The 25,635-nt window shown below is 42.0% G+C and overlaps 1 protein-coding gene across 1 annotated transcript in view; it reads left to right on the top strand.

The window, feature by feature from the left end:
• Window positions 1–25,352, top strand: part of CFTR (CF transmembrane conductance regulator) — a 163,948-nt gene extending 138,596 nt beyond the window's left edge. Inside the window, exons 23-27 of the mRNA XM_077856012.1 lie at window positions 4,000–4,155; window positions 13,065–13,154; window positions 21,326–21,498; window positions 22,319–22,424; window positions 23,681–25,352. Coding sequence (XP_077712138.1) covers window positions 4,000–4,155; window positions 13,065–13,154; window positions 21,326–21,498; window positions 22,319–22,424; window positions 23,681–23,881 — 726 coding nt within the window. The 3' untranslated portion in view covers window positions 23,882–25,352. The remainder of the gene's footprint in view (window positions 1–3,999; window positions 4,156–13,064; window positions 13,155–21,325; window positions 21,499–22,318; window positions 22,425–23,680) is intronic.
• Window positions 25,353–25,635: the final 283 nt, after the last annotated feature.

The raw sequence follows: 25,635 nt of genomic DNA, 5'->3' as shown, positions 1-25,635 counted from the left end.
TATTTCCCTTTCTCTGACTGACTTAGTTCACTTAGCATAATACTCTAGCTCCAGGGGCACCTGAGTAGCTTAGTCAAGTAAGCATCTGACTCTTGATTTTGGTTCAGGTCATGATCTCAGGGTTGTGAGACTGACCCTGCATCAGGCTCCACACTATGGAGCCTGCTTAAGACTCTCTCTCTTCATCTTTCCCTCTGCTCCTTGCCTGCTCACGCTCTTTCTCTCTAAAAAACAAACAAACAAACAAATAAATAAATAAATAGAATTAAATACTTGCTAGCTCCATCCGTGTTGATGAAAATAGCAAGATTCCATTCTTTTTTATGGCTAAGTAATATTTCTATATATATATATCACATTTTTATCCATCAGTTGTTGGACACTTAGGTTGTTTCCATAATTTGACTATTGTAGATAGTGCTGCTATAAACATCAGGGTGCATGTATCCCTTTGAGACAGTATATTTGTATTCTTTGGGCAAATACCTAGTAGTGCAATTGCTGGATCGTAGGGTAGCTCTATTTTTAACTTTTCGAGGAACCTCCAGACTGTTTCCACAGTGGCTGCACCAGTTTACATTCCCACCGATAGTGCATGAGGGTTCGTTTTCTCTGCATCCTTGCAAACACCTGTTGTTTCTTTTGTTGTTGCTTTCAGCCGTTCTGACAGGTATGAGGTGATACCTCTTTGTAGTTTTGATTTGTATTTCCCTGATGACTGATGATGCATCAGCATCTTTTCAAATGTCTGTTGACTACCTGGGTGTCTTCTTTGGAGAAATGTCTATTCTTCTGTCCATTTTTAAATTGGATTATTCACTTTTGAGTGTTGAGTTTTATAAGTTCTTTACAGATTTTTGATATTAACCCCTTATCAGATTTGTCATTTGCAAATACCTTCCCCCATTCTGTAGGTTGCCTTTTAGTTTTATCGATTGTTTCCTTCATTTTGATATAATCCCAAGAGTTTATTTTTGCTTTTGTTTCCCTTGCCTCAGGAGACATATCTGGAAAGAAGTTGCTATGGCTGATGTCAAAGAGTTGATTACCTGTGCTCTCTTCTAGGATTCTTATGGTTTCAGGTCTCACATTTAGGTCTTTAATCCATTTTGAATTTATTTTTGTGTCTGGTGTTAGAAAGTGGTCTAGTTTCATTCTTCTGCATGTGGCTGTCTGTTTTCTCAGCACGAATTGTTGAAGAGACAGGTTTTTTTTTTTTTTTTCCCAAGAGAATACTCTTTCCTACTTTGTCAAAGGTTTACTAACCACTAAGCTGTGGGTCCAATTCTGAGTTTTCTATTGTGTTCCATTGATCTACGTGTCTGTTTATGTGCCAGTACAATAATGTCTTGATCACTACAGCTTTGTAATATAACTTGAGATCTGGAATTGTGATTCCTCCAGCTTTGGTTTTCAAGGTTGCTTTTGCTATTTGGGGTCTTTTGTGGTTCCATAGAAATTTTAGGATTGTTTCTTCCAGCTCTGTGAAAAATAATCTTGGTATTTTGATAGGGATTGCATTAAAAGTGCAGATTGCTCTGGGTAGTAGACATTTTAGCAACATTTGTTTTTCCAATCCATGAGCATGGAATGTCTTTTGATTTCTTTGTGTCATCTTCTATTTCTTTCATCAGTGTTTTTTAGTTTTCAGAGTACAAGTCTTTCACCTCTTTGGTTAGGTTTTTTCCTAACCAAAATCTTACTATTTTTGGTACAGTTGTAAATGAGATTGTTTTCTGAATTTCTCTTTCTGTTGTTTCATTATTGGTATATAGAAATGCAACAAATTTCTGCACATGCTTTTGTACCCTGTGACTTTACTGAATTTATCAGTTTTAGCAGTTTTTTTGGTGGGATCACTTAGGTTTTCTATATAGAGTATTATGTCATCTGCAAATAGTGAAAGTTTTCCTGCTTCCTACCAATCTGGTTGCCTTTTATTTCTTTTTGTTGTCTGATTAAATTTGTGATATGACTTTAAAGTAAATCACTTCCTCTTGTTGAACTTTCCTTCCCCCATACCTCACCTACACAAGGCATATTCAGATTGCTTATAAAAGCTTTATTGTTGTGGTTGAAAAATCATGACATATGATGAATATGTTTGTACAGCATGGGCTGAGTCAGAAATGGAGGTGTGTGTATTACATTTCACAAGATTTTTAAATGAAACTTGATATGATATTTGACCAAAATTAACTAAATTCATTTGTTTGTTAGGTCAACTAAATAAGTTTGTTCATTCATCTTCCTTCTCTCCCACTCCCCCTCCCTTTCCCTCTTTTCCTTCCTTCCTTCTTTCTATCCATCCATCCATCCATCCAACCATCCATCCATCCATCCTTCCATCTATCTGATCTGTATGTCATTTTTCCATTCGTTCATTCTTCCATCTGCCTGACCCTCAGTCAATCCGAACAACCATTTATTGAGCACTTTATGTATACCCACCCCTGTGGCAGGTGGTGAGAATTCAGTGGAAAAGAATATAGACCACCCTGTTCTTCCTGAACTTAAATTCTTGGGTTAACACAGGAATAATCAAGAAAAAATAAATACAATATTTACTGCTTCTGATCAGTAGTATGAGGAATGTCAAAAACATGTTGTGTATAACTTTTGGTTTATCTGATTTTATCAGTTGTCTCAGAAACTAAGCATCTGTGAAAGCCTCATTACGGAGCTCTTATGAACAAAAGACATGGTGTCATTATTGCTTACCAACTTATCCCAAAGGCCTAGTTTATTACCAGATTCCGAATAAAGCATAAGTTATTATCTAAATAAGTTATTATCTAAAGCATTCTTTGTGGTCCATGAATTGGTTCTGGCTTATGAGCAGTTAGTGGTCTTTGATAAGTATAAGAATTGAGAGTAAGTATGTAGAAATTCGTTTTTATTATCTTTTCTTTTGAAGTACTGATTTGCAGTGGATCGGAAACTAAAAAAGCCGAAACAACAACAACAACAGCAAAACAGGGCAACACAAAACTATTCTTTGCCACAGGTGGTGTAAAAAGCATTGCTCTAAAAGACCAGTAGCTCAGCTCTCCTATAAAAAAAAGCTAAATATAAAAGAGAAACAGGAGTCACGTAAGGGGAAGGAAGTAAACATTTATTCAGTGCTACTAAGTGTTGGGCCATATTTCAGTGATCAGCTTATGGTTGCAGGAATGTCTGCCCACTCAGAGCATCTTCCTCCAGGTGCTCGGCAGCCCCCCTGGAGCACAGAGGTGGGACCCCCATGGGCTGCCTGAGCACCCGCTCTCCCCTTGTGACACATGGCATTGGCACTTCCATTCTGTGCTCTTTGGTAACAAGAATAGGTTTTGTTTTTTCTTTCTTTCCTTAATATCCGTTTTGCTTCTCCAGGTTCTCTTCCTGCCAGCCAGGGTAGATGTAAGAACTTGATTTGACAACTATCCAGGTGCTTATCCACTGAGTGGCAAGGCTTGGCCTGCTTCTCTGGGAACACAGAGCTCACTGAACTCTTTCTTGTTTATTGCCAGGCCTAAACTGGTGCCTAATTTATTATGGACGGTATCTGAATGTTACAACTGTTTCAGATTCATTAATTTTCAATCTCATCTTCGCATTAGGAACTAGATCAAGCTCTATAGAGCCCAGCTTTTGGCTTGAGGCCACCCTTAGAAATGGTACACATGAAGACATTGTATCTTTGTTGTCCTTGGTGCAAAATGGGATCTTTCATCTATATGCCATTAGTAAAGGTCAGTGATAAATGAAGGGTTAGAATTAAGAGTCCAGATCCCTCTGGCCAATTTCTATATTCTTTTTCCAGGATTGTTTTGCTTCAGATCACTATTGGTCAGAGTTGGGAGCATTACAGAAAGGTTTGAAAGAATAAGTTGAAATTCCCCCCTGGCGATAAAAAAACAAGACAGTTCCAGTGTTTTTTAGTGAAGTATAACGCCAGATTACATTTGTGGTATGGTGTCTGTATGTCACTGGAGTAATTCTGTCTCTCTTGTTTTCTAGGTGGGCCTCTTGGGAAGAACTGGATCAGGGAAAAGTACTTTGTTATCTGCTCTTTTGAGACTGGTGAACACTGAGGGAGAAATCCAAATAGATGGCGTGTCTTGGGACTCAATCCCTTTGCAAGAATGGAGGAGAGCCTTTGGGGTGATCCCACAGGTAAGGCAGAAAGACTTAGTAAAAAAAAATAATAATAAAAAGAAAGAAAAATTAATAACTATTTTTTTACATTATTTGACACTTAAATTCCAGAAAATCACATTTCCCTGTAAAATATATTTATTATTTATTGCTTTCTTTTTTCCTGCAATGCAGTATTTCCACAGGGAAAAAGAAAACTATCTATAAAAGTTTGGAACTCTCTCCATCCAGTGATTGAACTATTAATAGTTATGATCATCTCTCCCAGAAGACACAATCCACATGGGAGGATGGGACTTTCATTTTTAATCAGTGTTTTTTTTTCACCCCCCCCTTCAGTGGTCTGAGCTCCAAGTTAGCAATCCCAGCAGGTTGAGAAATGCTTTGCAAGATATAAATGATGCTGCTGAAATAAGAAACACTTGGAAGCATGAAGTAGTAGAATTGAAAATAGAAAGTATAATGACTGTTTTTTGTTCTTTGGATGAAACGAATCATGTCAGATTAATCTGTAGCCTCTTTTTTTTAATGTCGTCACTCTTCGATTTGGGTCACAAAGGGTCTCTACTTCACTGGCTTAGTAGCATTCTATCTGTGTCATTGTAGAAGAAGATTTCTTATATATGAGAGAAATAGCAGATCCAGTTTAAAATGATCTCAATGGAAACCAAGGAATGTCTTTACTGGAGCCAAATCTGAAAGGCACATGTAGCATTTCTACTGGCATTTGCTTTCTTCTCTGTGGGCGCATTCACGGCTTGCTTTAGCTACCACATTGCTCCCTTTGTACTAATGAGCTGAATCCATTTCCACCAGCACATTCTAACAATTCTCTACATTTAACGCAAAATTAAAATGCCAGGAGCATCTCCAGATTGACCATAAATCTAGCCTGAAAAAAAAAGCTTGTATTTCTTGATAGATTACCGTAGTGGAACATTTGCTTTTTTTTTCACCTAAACAGGCACTAAATATTGTAACTGCTAGATTGATGCTTTTAATTTTTTTTGTCTAGTCTAGACTTTGCCATATTGCCAGAAGCTTAATCCTGGTTGAACTTTTGAAAAACAGTTTTGTTTTTCAGAAAGAAAAAAAAAAAGATTGTCAGATGGTCTAAAGATAAAGAAACACTGAGAATACAAGTATCCCGAGGTGATAGCCTTAGGCAAGATAACAATGTTGACGAACACAGAATAGAATCTGGGTGTCTGGTTGTCCAAGAAGCGTTGCTGTTCATTTGACTCTAAGTCTCCCGGCCCCATTTTTAACTGCAAGTAGTGAAGCTTTTGGGTTTTTTTGTTAGTATTATTCACACCAATCTATGCATGATCACAAGTACAGCTTTAAAAAATAATTTCACTGGGAATCCTTGAGTTTATCTGCCTGTGATAGATTTTTTAGAAATTAGATGTTCTATTTAAGGAACCTAAATGCAAGACCCGGAGAAAAACCAAATGAACCAGTTATGGAAATTCTGTGTCTTGCCTTTTTGCTGAAGTAAATCTTCCAAACCTGCCTTTATTTCATTTTCCCTCTTCTGTGGCTTCAAACATCATAAAATTATACAAACTAAACAAGATGTACTTTGATATGTGCCTTCAAAAATGCGTGATCATGCTAATATAGATACATCTCATTATATGTTTTTATGACGCTGGTTTCTGGGACTGTCTCCTCGTATCACAGGGACATCTGTAGATAGGATATAAGGTTTTTTCTCCAGTGACATCTTAAGAACATTAAGTGAATGCCCGAGGAAGAGAGGGCAAACTCCTTGTGCCTTTTTAATATCCTAAGTAGGAGATGCTTTTATTTTCCTAATTTTCCTTGAGAAGTTCAAATTAAGTAATTTTTTCTTCTTTGCCTGGAGTTTGATCTAAAAAAAAAAAGAAGAAAGAAGAAAGAAAGAAAGAAAGAAAGAAAGAAAGAAAGAAAGAAAGAAAGAAAGAAAGAAAGAAAGAAGAAAGAAAGAAAGAAAGAAAGAAAGAAGGAAGAGAGGGTTAAAAATCCAAGAACTGTATTTTGTTTGCTTTTCCATCTCTCTTCCTTCCATCCTTCTGACCTTGCAAGGGCATCTCTGACATGGAAACATGAGATAGCTCTGGGTCAGTTAGTCCCTTGTTTTTAGACACACGAAACAGGAACAGACCAAACAGAACTTTGATCAAAACACTTTTTCTCTCCCTCATAGTGATCCTGAGGCATCAGTTGTGGCATCACAAGATGTCATTAGTTTAGGCAAGTTCTTGCTCCGCGTGTTTGTGTTTGTGTGTGTGCGCACACGTGTGCGTGCATGCATTCTCTCCTACAGCTGGAAAGCAATCTTGGAGAATGCACCAGCCTGGAGAAAAGGGTACGATGTACATTTCAAGGTGGAGCCTTCTTTAACTTGTCCCACTTTACCTGTGAGCTCGGTCTGGGGGCAGGGAGAGGAGGCAGGACAGCCTATAGTCAGACTCCCATTGCCTTAGGCAATTCGGACATTAAGACTAGACATTGTTTATTAGCCTTGAACTTTGTTAAGCACTTTATTATTGAAGGACAAAAAAGCAATTTTTTTTTTTAGGATTTTATTTATTCATGAAAGACACACAGAGAGGCAGAGACAGGCTCCCTGCAGGGGGCCCAATGTGGGATTCGATCCCAAGACCCTGGGATCATGACCTGAGCCAAAGTCAGGTGCTCAAGCAGTGAGCCACCCAGGTGCCCCCAGAAAAACAATTTTTAAGCATATTTGTAGAACTTCAATTATGACTTTGAAAGGCTGCAAGCTGTTTTAAGTAAATGATTAGGTCTATACTTGGAATGAGACCTTATGACCTGGAAATAACCCATGCCCGCATATGATTCCACCACAGGGTTGGAATGACTTTTGCTGTGAAGGGCATCAATAGGGCCAAGACACTGGTCTGTAGATTCAAGCAATGGTATTGGGAGTGCCTCAGTTCTCATTCAGTGTAATAATAATTAATGATTTCATAATTAGTTATGAAACTCCTATATGCTTAAAATTAGAGCATACTATCATTCTATATGCTTTAGATTCTATAGTTATGTAAAAGGCATTGAGGTCTCCATCCCACCTATGAGCTTCCAATGAGAAGTTCAAAACTGATGTCAGAGAGTAGAAGAAGAAACCAAAATTACCGTTTTGGTTACCAAGGATAGTTAATTATACCTAGTCATGAGTCGAGGCATGGGTCTGCTCAGGGGTCATTGTGGGTAATTACGAGGGTGAGTACAGCCGTCAGCCCTGCTGTAGCTGCTCTAGCAGGTCACTGTCACTGTATCCTCCCTCTTTTCTCCTCCCACCGCTATGAACAGATGAGTACGGGCCCTTTCACAGAGCAGGTGGGAATTAAGGTGGGTCATAATGGGCCATAGCATTTGTAGATTTTGGAAAGGTTGGGGGCAGGGTGTTGTGGAAAGCATATTCCAGGATCCCAGACAGAAAGGGATATTATGAACAAGTACAGAGAAGGGGATTAGAAAGAGTTGGGGCGCAAAGGACAGGGGAGGCCACATGTTAGGGAGTATTAGGGGAAAGGGGAAAAGACCTGGTAAGTACTGATACACCCCAGTGGGGAATGAGTTCACTCTTGCTGGGCCAGGAAGAGGATGGTGAAAGGGTACTGGAAGCGCCTGCTGTGTGTGGAGGACTTCCAGAAGGCTCTGGAGAGGCAGGAAGTAGGGCTGAGAAACTCTCCAGATGTCACGTGGTAAAGTCCAGGACAATAATGAAGACCACAGTGAGGGCAGGGTGCCAAACTCAAGGGAAAAGAGAAGGGATGCCTGCCTGGCTCACTGGGTAGATCCTGTGGCTCTTGACCTCAGGCTCCTGAGTTTGAGCCCCACATTGCAGGGGGGGGAGGGGAGGGCGGGGTGTAAAGTTTGCTTGGAAAAAAGAGAAAAAAAAGGGAGAAGAGCAGAATAACCAGTGTGGATATTAGTATGACACAACCACTATTTCTGAGCTGAAAATTTTAACAATTTTGTCTGATCTGAAAATCATTTTTAAAAATGCTCTCTCTCAATAAATAAATAAATAAATAAATATGCTCTCTCTCAACAAGTGTATACTGGAAAGTTGTAGTATAAAAGGTTGAGAAACATTAGATGACTTTCCAGGAAACAAATATCTGAATATCTTACGTGCACTCATTTACACATAAGTAAATTATATGTAACATGGTAAGATTATCCTCTATTCTAAATCTTAAACATTTTTGACTAATACTTTGTTTACCTTGCTCTCATTTAATGGATATTCTTCAGAGCCAAACAACACTTATTTTTTAGACATTCTATAATGCAACCTTAGAATCTTGATTTGTGGGAATTGGATAAATTTTTATTGTACACATTCAATTTATAATAAAATTTTGCAGACATTGTCAGAAGGTAGGATCAGAGCCACTGTGATGCTTCTAAGCAGTGGGGCCACATTTTAACATAACTGTGTGTGAACTTGTAAAACAAAACAGCATTATAAGCATAAGGAAAGGAGTCATTCCTCCCGCTTATTTAATTTATTCTATATTCAATCACCATGGAAGCCAGATTGCTTTTTTGTTTCGTTTGACACCCAAGGCTAACACACGCTGCCTGCTGCAGTGGTATGTGACCAGCTCTGAGCACCCCACAGAGGCTCGGCCACCTTCACTGAGTTTAGAAGTTGAGGAATCAGCTTCAGGAAAGAGATTAGTCAGCTGGTGAACAATGGTGCTCTCTTTATTCTTCCTGGAGTCCCAAGAATTGCTCTTTATGCCATACATCCATGACATTAAATAAATATCAAATATTTGCACATCCTCGTTTTCCTATTGGTGACCAGTTTCTTAGGGGATCATTGTGATTTTTAGTTTCAGGTGTATTTTTTGCTGTATAATCCATCTGACTGTGTCACCTTGGCCAAGCCACATAACTTCTTGGGGCCTTGGCTGTTTCATTTGTAAACCTGGGAGAAGGTGACCTGCAGGGACCTTTCAGCTTTAGAGATGCCTTTGTGGAAACTTCAGTTTAGAAAACAGAACCGAGACACCTGCTGGCATTTCTGAAAGGAAGAGATACTATTTATAAGACAGGAATGAAATGTTTAGTTAATTGTGTGAAATTTAATTCGAGCTGAACCAGTCCATTCAGTCAATTTTCTATAATTAAAATTAAAGCATTACTTTAATGCTAGAAATAAAGTATAAACAATAGGCCTACAGAGTTTCTGAGTGGGATCAAATCCACTACATCTGAGGCTACAGGATGTCTAATTTCCACGGCTTCCTTCCTTCACAATTTTGAATATGTTTCTATTTCAAATAAAATGAACATATAACATATTGCCATACACTTGACAAGTATTATATGTAAATTATTAAACTATAATGAGATAAAATGAGGCATACCATTTCCCAAAGATGATGTAAAAGGATCAAAGTTTTATTTTTTTAAGATCAAAGTTTTAATGGATAGTTAGTATTATTTCCTTAAAGACTGGCCATGGGAAGAATGTCCAGGCTGAAATTCTTAGAATGTATAAAAAACTGAAGTGAAATAAAGCCACGTGGCTGTGGTGGAAAAGGGGAAGGAATAGAGCAAGGTGCTAAATGAGCCAGAAGAGATACAAGGTGCTAAATCACGTAGGGTCTGCAGGCCATCTTCAGGATTTTACATTTTGCCTTGAGTGTTATGGAAAGCCAAAGGTTTTTAAAGATTGAGGACAATCCGACTTATATGTGTAGCAGTTGCGTTGGTTGCTAACTAAAAATAGACTGGAAGGGAGGCAAGAGTGAGAAGACGGATGTCAATTAAAGGTTCTTAACTGTTCCAGAGAGCCACATTGGCGTTTTGAACTATGTGGTGGTGGTAGGGATGGAGAAATAACTGGATTTGAGATACATCTGAGGGCAAAATCCACAGGACTGATGATTGATTCCATCTGGGAGGATCGAGGAGAAAGAAGACCTCTGGATTGAGGAAGTGAAGTTGCCATGCACTTATCAAAATGGGAAGGCCTATAGGTAGAGCAGGTTTGAGAGGAAAGGCGCCATTTCCCCATTTTACCATGAGAACACTGAGGCTCCGGAGCTTGGGCTCCTGTTTGCAGGTCGACCTCCTGGCCAGAGCTGCATGGTCACAGCATCTCAGTGAGCTCCATTACCTTTAATCCCTTCTGTGGCTGCTTTGTTGTTTTGATACCTTTGGCTTCCCCCCAGCGTCCTCCAGAATAATGACATTATTCTATTGGGTCAAATTAAAATTCCCTGTTGTTCCGTTCCAGGGGTTGGGTAAATGTCCTTGAAGGTTACAAAGACACTGTAGCCCATATAAAAACCCTTCCACTCAGGTGCTGCCTGGGGGTAGGAAGCCAACCGCTCCCTTCATGGTGTAGGAGCTGAGCCTGTAGCCAGGGTATGGCTAGCGATGCTCGCGCCAAGACTGTGACTCTGAGCACTGATCGGCCCCTTTCTAGGCCTACTGAGCTGCTTCTACACAACCTTACTCATTCCTGAGCTCCAGATCAGAGGTGAAAACTAGCTTGCGCAGGACTGGAGACGTAGTGCACGTACTTGGAACAGACACCCCTGGGCTTGAATTCCAGCTCTGCTATCCGCCAGCTGAGTGCTGTTAGAAAAGTCACTTAACCTCTCACAGGATCAGCTGTGAGATCCTTGTATCCCATAATAGGATTTATTCCATTAGGCTGATTGGAAGTTGAAAAGAGATAATGCGTGTAAAGGGCCGTACCTGGACTATGGTAAACGTGCCATAAAGTGAAGCTCTGTGTTCCAGATCTTGATGCCCAGTGGAGACAACGTCTCCAAAGCATGTAATGTATTGTCTGGTATTTCATAAACCCTCACAGTTGTTATTTTCTGTCTTTCTCTATAATGCAAGAAACCTTTTATACAAAGAACCACAATATTAAAGGAAAAAAAATGTAAAAGACAGCAAATAGCAAAATTGCTTTGGTAAGCCTTTGAACTTTAGGTACTAGATAAGCCCAATTGCTAAATAATGAATTGATTCAGGTTTTCAGAGCCGCTTCTTATTTGATTCTTAGTTTATCAGAATTCCCCGATAATTCTCTTTGTCTGCTCTCTTTAGCTTCTTTGGACATTACTTTCATTTCCTGGGAAGCTTGGAGGAAGATGCACAAATATATCCATTATCTTAGGAGTCATATATTCATCCCTTATATCCGCCTCCGTAAAGCAATATAAGTTCCCCCTAAGGAAGATGGTTTTTTTCTTTTTAAGAGTGTGAGAGGGAGCACAGGAGCACAAGAAAGTGGGGGAAGCAGGGAGGGGCAGAGAGAGAGAATCCCAAGCAGGCTCCATGCCCAGCACAGAGCTGAGGTGGGGCTCGATCCTCACGACCCTGAGATCATGACCTGAGCAGAAATCAAGAGTCGGACACTTAACCCACTGAGCCACCCAGGCGCCCCTAGGAAGATGATGTTGATGCAGGTTAAGAAATACCAGTATAAGTCTTCCTGTTGCCCTCTCTAGAGTGTTCCTGAGATTTTTGGTGCAACTTTATTATTTAAGCCGTAAGACACTCCCTAGGGATTGAGGTCTTTAATGTGACCCTTTTTGGATCTTGCCGCCACAGTGAGGATACCCTGGTTCTGCCCAAGAGCCACAGAGACGGTTAATCTGGGGCCCTCCTGTCTTGTGCAGTTCCTTACGGATCAGATGGATGTTGAGCTTTCTCTCTGGCTAAGGCAATTTGTGGAAACTAAGAACTTCAAAAAATGTAGTGCTTAATTCTCTTCGGTGGATATAATCAAAGGCAAAAGAAAAAAGGCAAAGAAAATATTATCCTGAATGTTAACATCAAAAGTACTTTGCAGTTCGCTCATATGTACAAGGAGAGGACGCAAAATTAGTATTATTGTGTCATCAGCACTTCGCAGTGAGAGTGGTTTTCTTTTAAAAAATATTTATAGCCACACGAGCAGACCTCAGTAACCGCGATATGGCAAGGAGGGTGTCTCAGGGTGACAGCTGTGCAGTGCTCCTTGCAGGGCATCACCTGGTCATCCCATCATCTCAGTGGGATCCACCTCCTCTGTTACGTGCACTCACCTAAACAAATACTTGATTTCCATTTTTTTTTCACTGATTTCTAAGTTGTGGCTTTCTCCTGGTTGTACAAGTAGAGATGTGCCTTGGTTTATAGACCAGATGAACATGTATGTTTAAATAAAGAGTCCGTAAATTCAAACAATTGCAAAATCCTCTAGGAAGCTAGATTTATCAAAGGAATCCAAGGAAAATATATGAATAAAATAGGAATTTGTTCTAACAAGTAAATTATAACTCATAAGCATACACTGTTTAACTGTTTGATTTTATGCTGTATTTACTCTAAGTAAGGAAAAGTGCTAGGAATAAAACAAAATTTTAATTTCCCACAACTTACAATGATCTTAGTGTCCTTCTCCTAAGGATATTGGGACTAGATAAGTGTTCACAGGGGGCTTCCAATGTAGCTGGGATGTTTTATTTCTTTAAAGAAGACACAAAACAACTATGGTAAATTTTTAAAATTTAAGAAAACCAGGGGTTCCTGGGTGGCACAGTGGGTTAAGCATCCAACTTTTCATTTCGGCTTACGTCATGATCCCAGGGTCTTAAGATCGAGCCCCACGTTGGGCTCTGCAGTCTCCTGAAGACTCTTGCTCTCCCTCTGTCCCTCCCCCTTGCCCCCTGTGCATGTTCTCTTTCTCTTTCTCTCTTGCAAGTAAAAAAAAATAAATAAATCTAAAAAATAAAATAAAATTTAAGAAAACTAGATGGTAAGTACATGGCTATTTGTTGTTGTTTTAAAGTATTTTTTTCTGCTTCAAGTATTTTGTAATACAATAATGGAAACATACGAAGGTGTTTAGGTTATTCATACTTTCCTCTTTTTCTTTATTGCTATAGAAAGTATTTATATTCTCTGGAACATTTAGAAAAAACTTGGATCCCTATGGACAGTGGAATGATCAAGAAATATGGAAAGTTGCGGATGAGGTAAGGTTGCCAACTGAAGTAATTTTGAAAAAGATAGCTCAACCACACACACACAAGTGGTTGTCATAACCGAGATCACTTACACACTTACCTTTGTGCACATATGTGTGTGTACAACCTTGAAGTGGAGAATACTAACACACTTGGAGCCCCCACTACTTTGGACTAGACCTACCCTTTCTGTGTGTTGAGTCTTCAGCTCTTAGACCCCAGAGGCAGCACTGCGTCAGCCTTCTTCCTCAGTGTCCGTCAGGGGCAGACCCAGGAACTTTACAGGGCTCCAGGATTGTTTGTGATTCCAAGGACCATCTCTCCGCACCTTCTCGCCCACCCTCTCTGTCTGGGTCCTGAAGCATTCTCAGCCCTAGGAGAAGCTTTGGCATAACATGGAACACTTCTCTAGGAAGCATGGGTTTAGCTCAGAGAAATGACGATCCCTTTAGAGCATCTGCAAAAGGCCGCAGTTGTCTCTGGAAGTCACCAGAAGTCAGCTGCTTTCAGGGGATGTGGCTGTGAGCCTTTCTAGGCAGAGAGTCCCATGGCATGCTCCCTTCCTTGAGGTCGGTAGGACCATATAGGAAATATGTGGATTAAAATGGAATCAAAATTACCGAATAATACCTTGTATTTAGCCATTAGGGTTGTTCATTATAGTTGAAGGCATCAAGTGGAAGAATTTAGAGTGCTGGGAGCAAAATTCTTGATTTCCTTAACAGAATACCCCAGCTGTAAGGTGATCGTTCTTGGACATGGAGGCATTATATGGAAGAAAAGGAGAACATAAACTGTTCTATTTCATTACATTTGAGGCTTACATCCAAAGCCCTAGTTAGGGGCAGACTATAATTATGGGACCTAAGAACATTGAGATTCAAAGGTCTTCTTAGAGAACAACTTTATTCCACTATTTCCCATAGTTTGGCCCAATTCTGTTTTTCCCGAACGTTCTTCCCACCCTGTGGACTGGATCTTGCCAGGAGCTTTGACATGCTTGTGAGGGTGAAACACTTACCCCCTGAGTGCCCAACCTTAATATGCCCCTCATAAAATACACTTAGATTAGCTATTTTTATTATCAAAGTTTCCTTATTACCCAACAAACAGAAGTTTTAAAGAAAACATTAACTAAATTGCAAGTGGCACATTTGGAGATCTTTGATGTGACTTCAGAGAATGAGCTATAGGAACACGGTGTGGTGGGGCAGGACCTGGGGAGGAAGACATTAGACTTTATAAAATCAGCAACTGTTGCCAAGTCACAATCAAATTTACAGGAAGTCAAGATCATAAAAACCTAAAATTTTAGAAGACACGGTTAAAATTTTAAACACCAGTACAGTGCATACATATTACCTGTCTAGATATGCATTTGATAAACTCATATTTGGCTCTTTTTTTTTTTTTTACCTACTTTAAGAAATGCTTTGTCATTCATAAACCAAGATGATGATGCTGTCCTTACGTTCACATCATGTGCTTTGAGTAGTGATGATAACTTTCTGTTGAGGAGGCCCAAAGGTAGCACACACATAAGCAACAGTCCAGAGGAGCAGAGAGGCAGAAAATCATTGGTTTAAAGAGTTACAAGTCCTGGGCTTTTGTCCACGTGGTTGGTCATACAATTTATCCAAACAGGAACATTTTGGGGTGTGTCAGTTTCTAAACTGGACAGGATACTGGGACCAAGGGCATAAACCGGTACTGTCCAGGGCAAACCGGGACGTATGGCATCTCATCCAGTCCTCTCTGTGACCTCGGTATGACTTGTGTCAATAGAGAGACATGAGCTGAGTAACAGCAGATTAGCCAAACACCTGACTCTTATCTCAACAGCGCCTCCTTCATAATTCCGCCTTCCCCCAAGTGAAAATCAGAAGTACGCACGATGACGCCACCAGGCCAAGAAACACTTCATTCCTACCTCGCAATTGTCCCCACACTCCAGCACAAAACTTTGTTCTTGTTGATGTGGACTAGGTTTCGTGAGGCCATGAGGATCGTGCCTCGTTACTGGTTCTAAGGCTTAGAAGCCGAGCGAGCGTAAATAGCCCACGTTCATCTCCGCACACTGAGCCTCATCATTCTATGGGTGAAGTTAAAGCACGTGTGCATCCCAAAGTAGGGAAAGAGGGTGTCTATCTAAGATCTTGGACTGAGATGGTCTCATTTTCCCATCCCCAGATGACTCCAAGCCGGATAGCTTTTCCCCGGGAGCACTGACTCTATCAGTTGTGTAGACCAAGAGAATTTCAAGAGACTGGAAAAAAAAATAATAGACCCCTAACATTGTGGCTCAATAGATTGCTAAGGTTGTTGTGACTTTTGAGGCATACACGTTACGGACAAGCCCAGGGCCTGGCAAATAATAGGTATTAAGTGACTCTTCACTAGTATGATCCTGTTTCCATCTGATCTTCACCTGGCCATCTTTCAAATGTTGATGTTTCACAGAATCCTTTATAATAGTCTTATTTTACTTATTCTTCCTGGGAAATTTACCTCTCAGCTCGAACTAATGCCACTATGCTGAGACTCCCAAATCTGCCAGTCGGCTCCCTGCCTGACACCTCTGCGCGGACGAGCCCCTTGTCTCCATAGTGACTTTTTCTGCCCCAGTGTGCACAGCTGTCCTGTGTTCCTAATTCAGCAAATGGCACCAGCACCTTCTAGGTGCCCAAAGCCAAGACCTGGGACTTAACTCTTGATTCCCGACTTCTTCACCTCTCCCCACCTATCAAGTCCTATTAATGCCACTTCCTGCAAATATCTAGAATGTTCCCATTCCCATCTGACACCACTCTTAACTCTCATGGGGGAATTTGAAACAGACTCCTTACTGATTTCCCTCCCATTGGCTTCCTACAGTTCATTCTGCTCTTTGTGGCTCTGGTGATCTTTCTTAACCCTGTATCTGATCACTTGTTTCTCCCCTTCTGCTTCTTTGTCATCCTTTAGACAAAGTCCACCCTGGTTAAGGTGGTTTCCAAGGTCCTTCATGATTTGATCTTTGCTTGCTTTTCTAAACTCATGCCCCAGTCTCCCCTTGCTTACCACGGTCCAGCCTCTAAAGCAGCTTCTAAAGCATGTGCTCTCTGATGTCCAGAGGTTTTTTTTTTTATCATGCTGTTCTCTGTACCTGGGAAATCCCACCAGCCCCTGCTCATTATTCAGGTCTTTTCTTCCCATATCACTTCTAGCAACCTTCCCTGAGGCTCCAATCCTGAGGGAGGAACCCCTCCTAGGTGTGTCCTATACCCTCAGCCCTTTCATAGCATTCTTCTCCCTGGATAGACTCACCTCTGACCTTGTTCACGTTCCCCACCAGACTGTAAATCCCTTGAGGGCAGGGGGGATGTCTCATTCACTGCAGTATTTCCAGGGTTTACGGTAGTGTCGGGATGTGGATGGTGGTCAGTAAATATTGGTTGATCAAATGAACAAATAAATGGCTTCATTGGGTTTTTTAAATGAAGGATTAGATTCATTTGTTTAGATGAATAAACAGATGATTTGCCTGTGATCCATCTCGAAGATAACCTTGTGATTGGTACACAACAGGTGTTGCCATTAGCAACGAGCACGCTGAGCCTTGAGAAGTCTGAGGGTCTTGGTGGATGCTGCACGGCCGCATCCTTAGACTTCGGGTTCACTGGCTCTTACCTCCATGAGCTTTCTTAGTTGTCTGTGGCTGAAGCAGCCTATCTGTTGGTTTTAGAACAAAGGCTTTTTGGTAACTGTTTGCTTTTTAGATAACTTATAAAATAGTTCCCTTCCTAACACATTGATAGCTAGATATTTTAAAGAGCAAGCTACATAGGAGACAGTGGCCTTTTAAGTGGAAAATCTGCCCTGGAAAACCTGCAGAGTAGCAGAAGCAGTGCTTAAAGGAGTTGAGAGTGTCTATTTTTATAACTACCTGCTAATGGACTATTCAGTCCAACCGCAATTCACTTTTCTGGTTTTTTCCCCCCATGTTTTCTTCTCACAAGAGCAAACTCTTGCCCCATAATAACATTCCAGAGTGTGGCAATAGCAAGAGTCAACATTTTGAAGAAAATATCTGGTCCTTTACAGACCATAATACATTTTGTTTAACCTGATATGTCACAAGACAAAATTTTTTCCTTGTAAATACATTTTTCAGCTCAACCGCATAAAGCTGGCAAAGTCTTCTGCTGTAAAGTTGTTTATATCCACAAACTGGTGATGATACTTTTATGTGTTTTTCATGCTAAGTTGGAATAAAAATGATAAGTGTTTGGATTCTAGTAGATTTTAATTTACCTTAATTTGGACAGAGGTAAGCTAAAATTTATATTTATTTTAAACTACTGAAAAATAATTTGTGATATATGTAACTAACATTATATCAGGAATATATATATATATATATACACACATATATATATAAATGTGTATATGTTAATATATAAAGAATTCTGCTATTAAGCTACTAAATTAGATTATCTCTGTGGCAATTACCTTTTCAATCTGTTTTTTTTTTTTTCTTTTCTCACAGCCCTATGAACAGTAATTTCTGACTTATTATTTTTCTCCCCACCTGGACCATGAGTTTCTTCAAGACAGGGCCTAGTGTTATTCATCTTTGAATCCCCAAGTCTGCCATAGTACCTAGAATTTAATAAACCCTCATTAAGAATCTATTAAAGACTGTGTGACTGAGCACTGAGCAGTCATTTACATTCAAATAATCATTAGGTTAATTTAAGCCGTTCTTACCGGCATATAAAGTTCGTTACACATAGAGTTATGGTAATAACTTTGTAACTTTCCAAAAACATTCATTAGTCTGTCTGGCCTCCCACTGTCTCTCCAAAACCTATCACAACATCTGGCAGAAAATAGGCAATTGATCAATTTGTCAAATATTTACTTACTTCAAAACTTAAAGCTTTGCTAACTCATGTTGATCTTTCTCTAGTGAATGTGATTTTTTTTTTTTTACTAGATAGTGAGTAAAACAGTAAGATAGGAATGTTGCAAAATAGACCCTAGGTTGTTCTCACTGTCATTTATTTCTTATAATTTTGTTCTCCAAATATGGACAGTGATAAATATTTAGGTACTTAATTATTTTCTTAAGAAATAGTTTTCATCTGGGAAAAAACACACAAAAAATATAATATAGTATGGTGGCTAGGGAAATAATCATGTGATCGGTGTGGATCTAGAGGGAGAACACTGTATGTGCCATTACATTTTACCAATATCTCAACCTCGTTATTAGAGGTGTGATATAAATTAATAGTGTTGCAGTACTTCCTCCTAATGTCCTCCGCAAGGCAACTTGTGAAGGCAAAAATCTTACAAATCTTGTCATACCAGGGTAGTGTCTCAGTGACCAGGCCCATGTCCTTGGGATTTCCCAAGTTCTACTAGTAGTTAGGATGGATTAGGTGCTTACCATGCACCTCTCTGTGTGGCAACATCTTTCCAGAAATTAACTCACTTAATCCCCAAGTATAGTCCTTTGAAGTCCATACTATTATTTTCCCCATTTTTTTCAAGTGAGGTAAGTGAGACTTACAGTGACACATCTGATATCGTGAGCCCAGGAGAGGAGAAGTGCAGAGGTGAAGCCCCTTTTGTTTGACTTCAGAACTCCAACCTTTAATCAGCACTTTTACTTTTAATTAAAGTATAATTGACATTTGGCTGTATTAGTTTCAAGTGTGCAACGTAATGATTGGATAACTGTATACAATGTGAAATGATCACCGCAATAAGCTTTGTTAACATCCATCTAATCTGTACTTTTCCTGATGGTTAATTTGACTTAAATTTTTTTTAAAGTCCTTATTGGTGTTAAAGAACTTCTAATTTTATACTTCTATGTTTAAGGCATTTTATAGAGTCTTAAAGATGAGAAAAACACCCAGATAGGAAAGATGCTTGTCTTAGATTGCGCTCTATATCGGCAGGACAGAGTCAGCACTTGTTAACTTCTCATTTGTCACTCTTAAGTTTGGTTTATTTTTGAATTCTTCAAAACCATGTTTGGGTTTTTTCTGGCCAGCATTCTAGGGTCTCAGTACTTATTTGTTGAACAAATGGACGAATGTGTCAAAGCTGACGGCGCACCCAATATTGGCACTCGGGTGTGTGTTTTTACCCTCAAAAATCAGTCTAACAGGGGAAACTTCCACAAATACTACCATGGCTAAATTTCCACAAATACTACCATGGCTAGCTGCCTAACTGCCCTAAAGGATAACCAGGGACATTCAGAAGGGTGCGTCAAGGTGTATAGGGAACTACAAGCTGTTTGGTGCTGCTGGAAGCAAGGGTGGCAGGGATGCCATCCTGGATGCCTTTTATGTCATGTGAGAAGGCTCAGTTTTATTCTGTAAGGAAGAAGTTTCAAAGAGAGAAATGAGATGGTCAAACCTGTAATTTGAGAAGCGTCCCTGGGGTGTTTGTATGGTCACGTGACAGACTGATCACTTGGGATTTGCAGTGGGAAGCTTAAGGAATAATGATGGCCACCACAATGGGGTGAGCAAGGAGGAGGATTTAAGAAGTATTTGGAATATGGCCAGGGTTAGAGATAAAGATTCAAAAAATCCTTCACTTATCCGTGGTAGTTGACACCCTAAGAACAAAGGAGCTCTCAGAAGGAGAGTTCGAAGAGTTAGGGGTGAGGAAGACATATTCAAGGGACAGGAAGAGGAAGAGCTGCCCACACGTGATAATAAGTGGCCATAGAGTTTGTGGCTTCTCATAAGCCAAGGAATAGGTGTTCAAAGAAGGAAAAAAAATGTTCTGTGTTGTGAGACAGTGGAGACAAGAAACGCATGCTAATTTTTTTGAGATTTGTGCAAAGGAGGTGGATATGGAATATGAGCTAAAGGAGAACTCGGAGGTAAGTGATAGGAGAGACCGTAGCAGATTCACAGGCTGAAGCCAAGGAAAAGCAAAAGGATGAAGAAGCAAAGAAAGAACACAGGTCTTCTGGCTCCTACCTGGTATCTTTATTCACATCTCAGAACCTTGGATCTGAAAGTAGTTTTACATTTGAGTCTTCCAGGGCACATCAGACTAGTCCCCCTCGTCCAATTAATATGTTTACATTCCCTACCATCTCAGAGACTCTTTTCAAAATTAATGGATTCTCACAAAGCGAGATTGCTTTAATAAGAAGCCAGTCAAGGAAAAAGAGCATCATTGGCAATCAGTATTTGCTGATCAAATATGGTGATATGGGCCATCTGTGAATTCATCACTGAACCCAGGAGTGTTTCCTAAAGCCATTATCCATCCCATTCTGCCTGTATTACAATGAGTATTATATCCTCCTTCCCAGGACTAAATCCCAGACTTCCCAAGAGTAGGGACAATCATCCATCTAGCTCTTTGGCTCTCAAACACTCAGCAACGTTTGGCAAACAAGAAACGTTAACACACGCTCATCCAAAAAAGCGATAAGAGCCGAGACTGCAATCACTGGTGTCTTATTTTGGAAGAGTTTGTTTCTATATCTTGTTCACATCCTCACCTGATTATTTTCCATCTAACTTAAAAACGTAAGCCATTGGCCCTAACACAACTCTCATATTCCACCTCAATATCTAAGCACCTTTAAATCTTCTAGTTGTACACCACCATTCTTTTTTTTTTTTGTGGCATCAATTTCTTATCATCAGTTTTTATGAAGTGAAGAAGCTCCCCAATTGATTCTTTCCTGTTACTGTCCATGCTGTTAGGACAGAGAAGGGAATGGAAAGTAGAATAAAAGAAGCTGTTGAGATATGGCAAAGACCTGCATTTTATACATATTGTCTTTTCCAGCATGTGTTCAATCGTGTTGCAATTATCTATGTATATCTTTATAGATCCTGAGCCTTGCAGGGGCCATGTGCCATTTATCATTTTTTCAATCCCCACGCGGAGCCCTTGGCGCAGAATAAGCACTCGTCGAAAATGTCCTGAATTAAGTACAGAGCTGAACCACGTCGTGGGCTCATCCTTTAGAGCTGCCAGGAGCCTATGTAGACTCTTGTTCAATCAAACCCAGATAGCGGGAGTGGTGGGTTGTTGATGTGAAATCTGGACTTTCAGGCTTTTAGATTGTCACTTCTCGAGTGTCTTTCACCTTGTGGGATCTACACTACCCTTCCAAGCACGGTGATTTCCCTCCTTCTTTTCTGCAGGTTGGACTCAGATCTGTGATAGAGCAGTTTCCTGGGAAGCTCGATTTCGTCCTGGTGGATGGGGGTTACGTCCTAAGCCATGGCCACAAGCAGTTGATGTGCTTGGCCAGATCTGTCCTCAGGAAGGCGAAAATCCTGCTGCTCGATGAACCCAGTGCTCATTTGGATCCGATGTGAGTTTCAGAGTTCCTGCTCTTTATTGACACAACGGGAGCGAATCTGTGACGCCTCCTTCATGTTGACAGCGATTCCCAGTAGGCTGCCATGTCCGCAAGTGGAGGCCTCCCCAGCCCCCAGATGTGAAACGATTGCCCAGTGGAAAAGTCACTGTTTGACGTGAGCACGAGTGCTTATTTCCTGGGATAAGAGTCCCACGTTCTCTTCTGAGTGTGATTTTGGAATTTTGTAGAGACTCTCCCCCTTGCCAACACATGATGAAATATTTAGTTACCTAGGCATAATCTGATTCTTATGACTTTTCTTTCTATGCCATTTATATGGTAAGAAATTTTTTTAGGGGCGCCTGGATGGCTCGATCGACTGTCTCCCCTCGGCTCATGTCATGATCTCAGGATCCTGGGATCGAGCCCTGTGTCGGGCGCCCTACTTGGCGGTGGGAGTGGGGGTGGGGGATCTGTGTCTCCCTCTCCCTCTGCCTCCTCCCCCCTGCTTATACTCATGCTCTGCCTCTCTGAAGAAATCTTCATAGCACAAGAGAAACACTCATGATTCCACATGATAATGAAATGTACTCACTTGCAAAACTTCCTTCAAAACATCTGTCCTATTCGTTCATGGAAACCTAGAATCTGCCCCGTGGTGGGAGAGCTGATGATGGCGGACTCTGCATCAGCACTGGGTTAACAAAAGTATTTGAAGAAAGATAAGTCATTTAAAGAACTAAACTGACAGGACAGGAGGTGTGTCATCAAGGGTAAAGGCAGATTATTGACACTCTGTGATGTTACATGTGCCAGTTTTTTCCTTTTCTAGAACATACCAAATCATTCGAAGAACCCTAAAGCAAGCGTTTGCAGATTGCACAGTGATCCTCTCTGAACACAGGATAGAAGCAATGTTGGAATGTCAACGATTCTTGGTGAGCTTATAATTTGCTTAAGATCTTACTTCTCCTTTAATTCTCGTTAACAATAGCTGAGATGGGGGTTCCTGCAAATCACAACACAACAGTGTACAAGTGCTTCCTTCATATAGGCGCCCCGCAGCCGTCCAGCTCTACTCAGGGTAGCCGCGCTCCTTTGGGCTCCGAGGTGAGGCGGGGATCCAGGAAATCTAACGTAGCAGCCAGCTATTGAGTTACATTAATCAACAGACACATCTGTACATTTGAACCCTTTATTTGGGGATCAAGTCATAAGAGAGTCTAAGTCCCGATGCTTTTAACAGCTAAGTCTCCTTGGATGGGCTCCAGGGCAGGCCTGGATCGCCGTGCAATCGACGTGTGGTTTTAATGGTGGTTGAAAGACTCACTTCATTCTTCTGCTCATTAGAGCTTAGAGCTCGGGTGAGCGCCTCTCCCGTCCACCTCCTCATTGTGCTTGCAAAGCTGTCACAGAGCCTTTCGAGCCATGTTTACAAATTCCCTGGGGTTTAGTCACAAGGAAGTTCCGAGGAGGACATGTCACGTCATTCCTGTTAAGGCCTTCAAGGCTCCTGGAGGGACACGCTTTTCTTACTGAGGACTTGTTGTTACCTAGAAGCTTTACGTGACAAATGGGGTGGGGGTGGGGGGTGGCCCGCAATCTCTTGCCCTGCCGGGGCCAGGCCTTGGGGCTCCCGAGGGGCCCTCTGGTCCTCCCAGGAGGCGTCACCCGGGCACCTCCCGACCGCCACCTCGCTTGGAACGGTTGGGAGCTGTGAACAGGCTCGACTTTGTGTCACGCTCGGTGTTCACACCGGGTTTGAGGCAGTGGGTGAGGCCCTGCTGACCTGCCAGGCCCAGGGGTTCCTTTAAGGCTCTCAGAGGAGCCACAGGGCTCACGCCTCTACCATTAAGAAAGGAATTCCCGTCTTCCAGAGGCCAAGTAGAAAGTTAGAGCCCAGGACCCCTGGGTGGCCCAGTGGTTTGAAGCCCGGCTTGGGCCCGGGTATGATCCTGGGGGCCCGGGATTGAGTCCCACGTCGGGGTCCCCATAGGGAGCCTGCTTCTCCCTCTGCCTGGGTCTCTGCCTCTCTCTGTGTGTCTCTCATGAATAAATAAGTAAATCTTAAAAAATAGAAAAAGAAGGCTAGAGCCCCTTTCACACACAGAGGAGCCCCAGGAGGCCAGAGGCCCCGGGGACCGGGCTGAGGGCACCCTGGGCCCTGGGACGCGCTAACGGCTGCCCCCCCTAGGTCATCGAGGACAGCAGGCTGCGGCAGTTCGAGTCCATCCAGAGGCTGCTGAGCGAGAGGAGCGCCTTCCGGCAGGCCATCGGGCCCCCCGAGCGGCCCGGCCTCCTCCCGCACCGGCTCTCCAGCCGGCAGAGGTCCCCTTCCAGGATCGCGGCCCTGAAGGAGGAGACGGAAGACGAGGTGCAGGACACAAGGCTTTAGGGCGCCCCAGATCTTTGCGGGGGGCTTCGCTCATCAAGGTGGAGGAGGATGTGGGTTCGACTTCGGAAACCAAGGACGAGTCATGTGTATTTTTAAAAGGAAAAAAAAAATCTTGATAAGGGGAATTAAGGACACTCGGCTGGATCTGGATAAGTGACTTCTGGGCAGTGGTCAAATTGTGTGACAGGGACTTCAGACCCTTGAAGATTTGCCGTGTGGGCGCACGAGGCCGAGCTCCCAGGAAAGCCTTTCCTCTGGGAAGTGATGGGAGGGCTGCTGTGGGGGTCAGTCCGCTGAGCTGCTGGGCCTGCTGCTTGGGGACACACGCGCCCTGTGGCCCAGAGGGGGACGCGGCCCACTACCGGGAGCCTCGATTAAAGGAAGGCCCCTGGGAGCCTGGCTGGTGCGGAGACCTTCCTGCCCCTTTCCCCTGCCCTCCCCGACATGGCCCACAACATGACTCCATCCCCTGGGAGGCATCCCGGCTGTTCCACTGCGGGGCACGTGCTAGAGGCCCCGAGTCAGCTGGCCTGAGGCCACGTGCAACACGGGGTACCGGTCAGGAGTCCGAGGGAACCCCCTGTTTGTACCACTCACCGCTCCACCCAAAGCAAGCAATCCAGCCCATGAGAATGCGCCCCTTCCCGGGGAAGAGGGAGCTGGCACCCAGGTAGGGGGCAGGGTGACTCCCTTGGTGAAGAGGTTGACCTGACGTTCCCCAGCCTCCAGAAAGTAACAGGCTCTTAAGAGCTTGGGACAGAAAGACGTGGAGACAAACATGCTTTAGTGGGAAGTGGCACAGGAGACCCTCCTCCCCCGGGAGCTCTGGGAGGAGGGCATGGAAGCAGGCGGGTGGAAATACGGAGCTCCGAGGACGCAGGTGCATGTAGGGTTATGTCGTGCAGTTTCCGCCCAGCTCCAGGCCTGTCCTACTGTGGAGCCTGGCTGGGAGGGATTACGGGACGCCCGGGGGACCGTCGGTTCACTTTATATGCTTCTGTTTTTATAGTTTTTGTGATACAAATAAAATTTTCTCTAGGAAATATTTATTTTAATACTACTTCGAACTCACAAATGGCTGTATTTTAAGATGATTGTATTAGGAATTATATTTGTATTGAAACAATTTTATATTTGAAATGTTGGCTTTTTATGGCACTAGCTACTTTTATGATGTGTTAAAAATGAAGGGAAAAAATGGGGGTGGGGGGTGGGGGGGAGGATATCGACCAGGGGTTACAAATTACCTTGATGGCATAGAGAGAAGCCTTAGGGTTCACAAAGATTTGCTCCTTTGATTCCCTGCCAGCACACAGGTTCCCTCTTAGCAAATGGTACCACGAAATCCGACTGCTTCTCTCAAGGACACATGCCTTCCCAACTCCAGACTAAACTATTAAGATTGCATTCTATTTATTACTGTAAGAAAATATCATGTGCCAATAAAATCCATATATTTGTGTGAAACTTAGCTGTTTTCAGACGTGTTCATTAATCATGCCTCATTCATCTCTTCAGTCTCTAAGGATCATGGAACCCAAAACACGAACCATTTCTTTAAATAAAGCTTCTTGAGAATCCCACATGAGTTGAAATGCTCCTAAAAAAAAAAAAAAATGATTTCTTCTTAAAAAATTTTGGTAAAATATACATAACCTACAATGTACCATTTGTGAGTGTACAATTCAGGGGCCTTCAGTGCCTTCCCGGTGTGCTGCAGTCGTCATCACCACCCCTCCACACGACTTTTTCAT

This window comes from Canis aureus, chromosome 18, assembly GCF_053574225.1.
Source record: "Canis aureus isolate CA01 chromosome 18, VMU_Caureus_v.1.0, whole genome shotgun sequence".
NCBI classification, from domain to species: domain Eukaryota; kingdom Metazoa; phylum Chordata; class Mammalia; order Carnivora; family Canidae; genus Canis; species Canis aureus.
The sequence above is the reverse complement of the archived record's forward strand: the minus strand, read 5'-3'. Positions and strand labels throughout refer to the sequence as shown.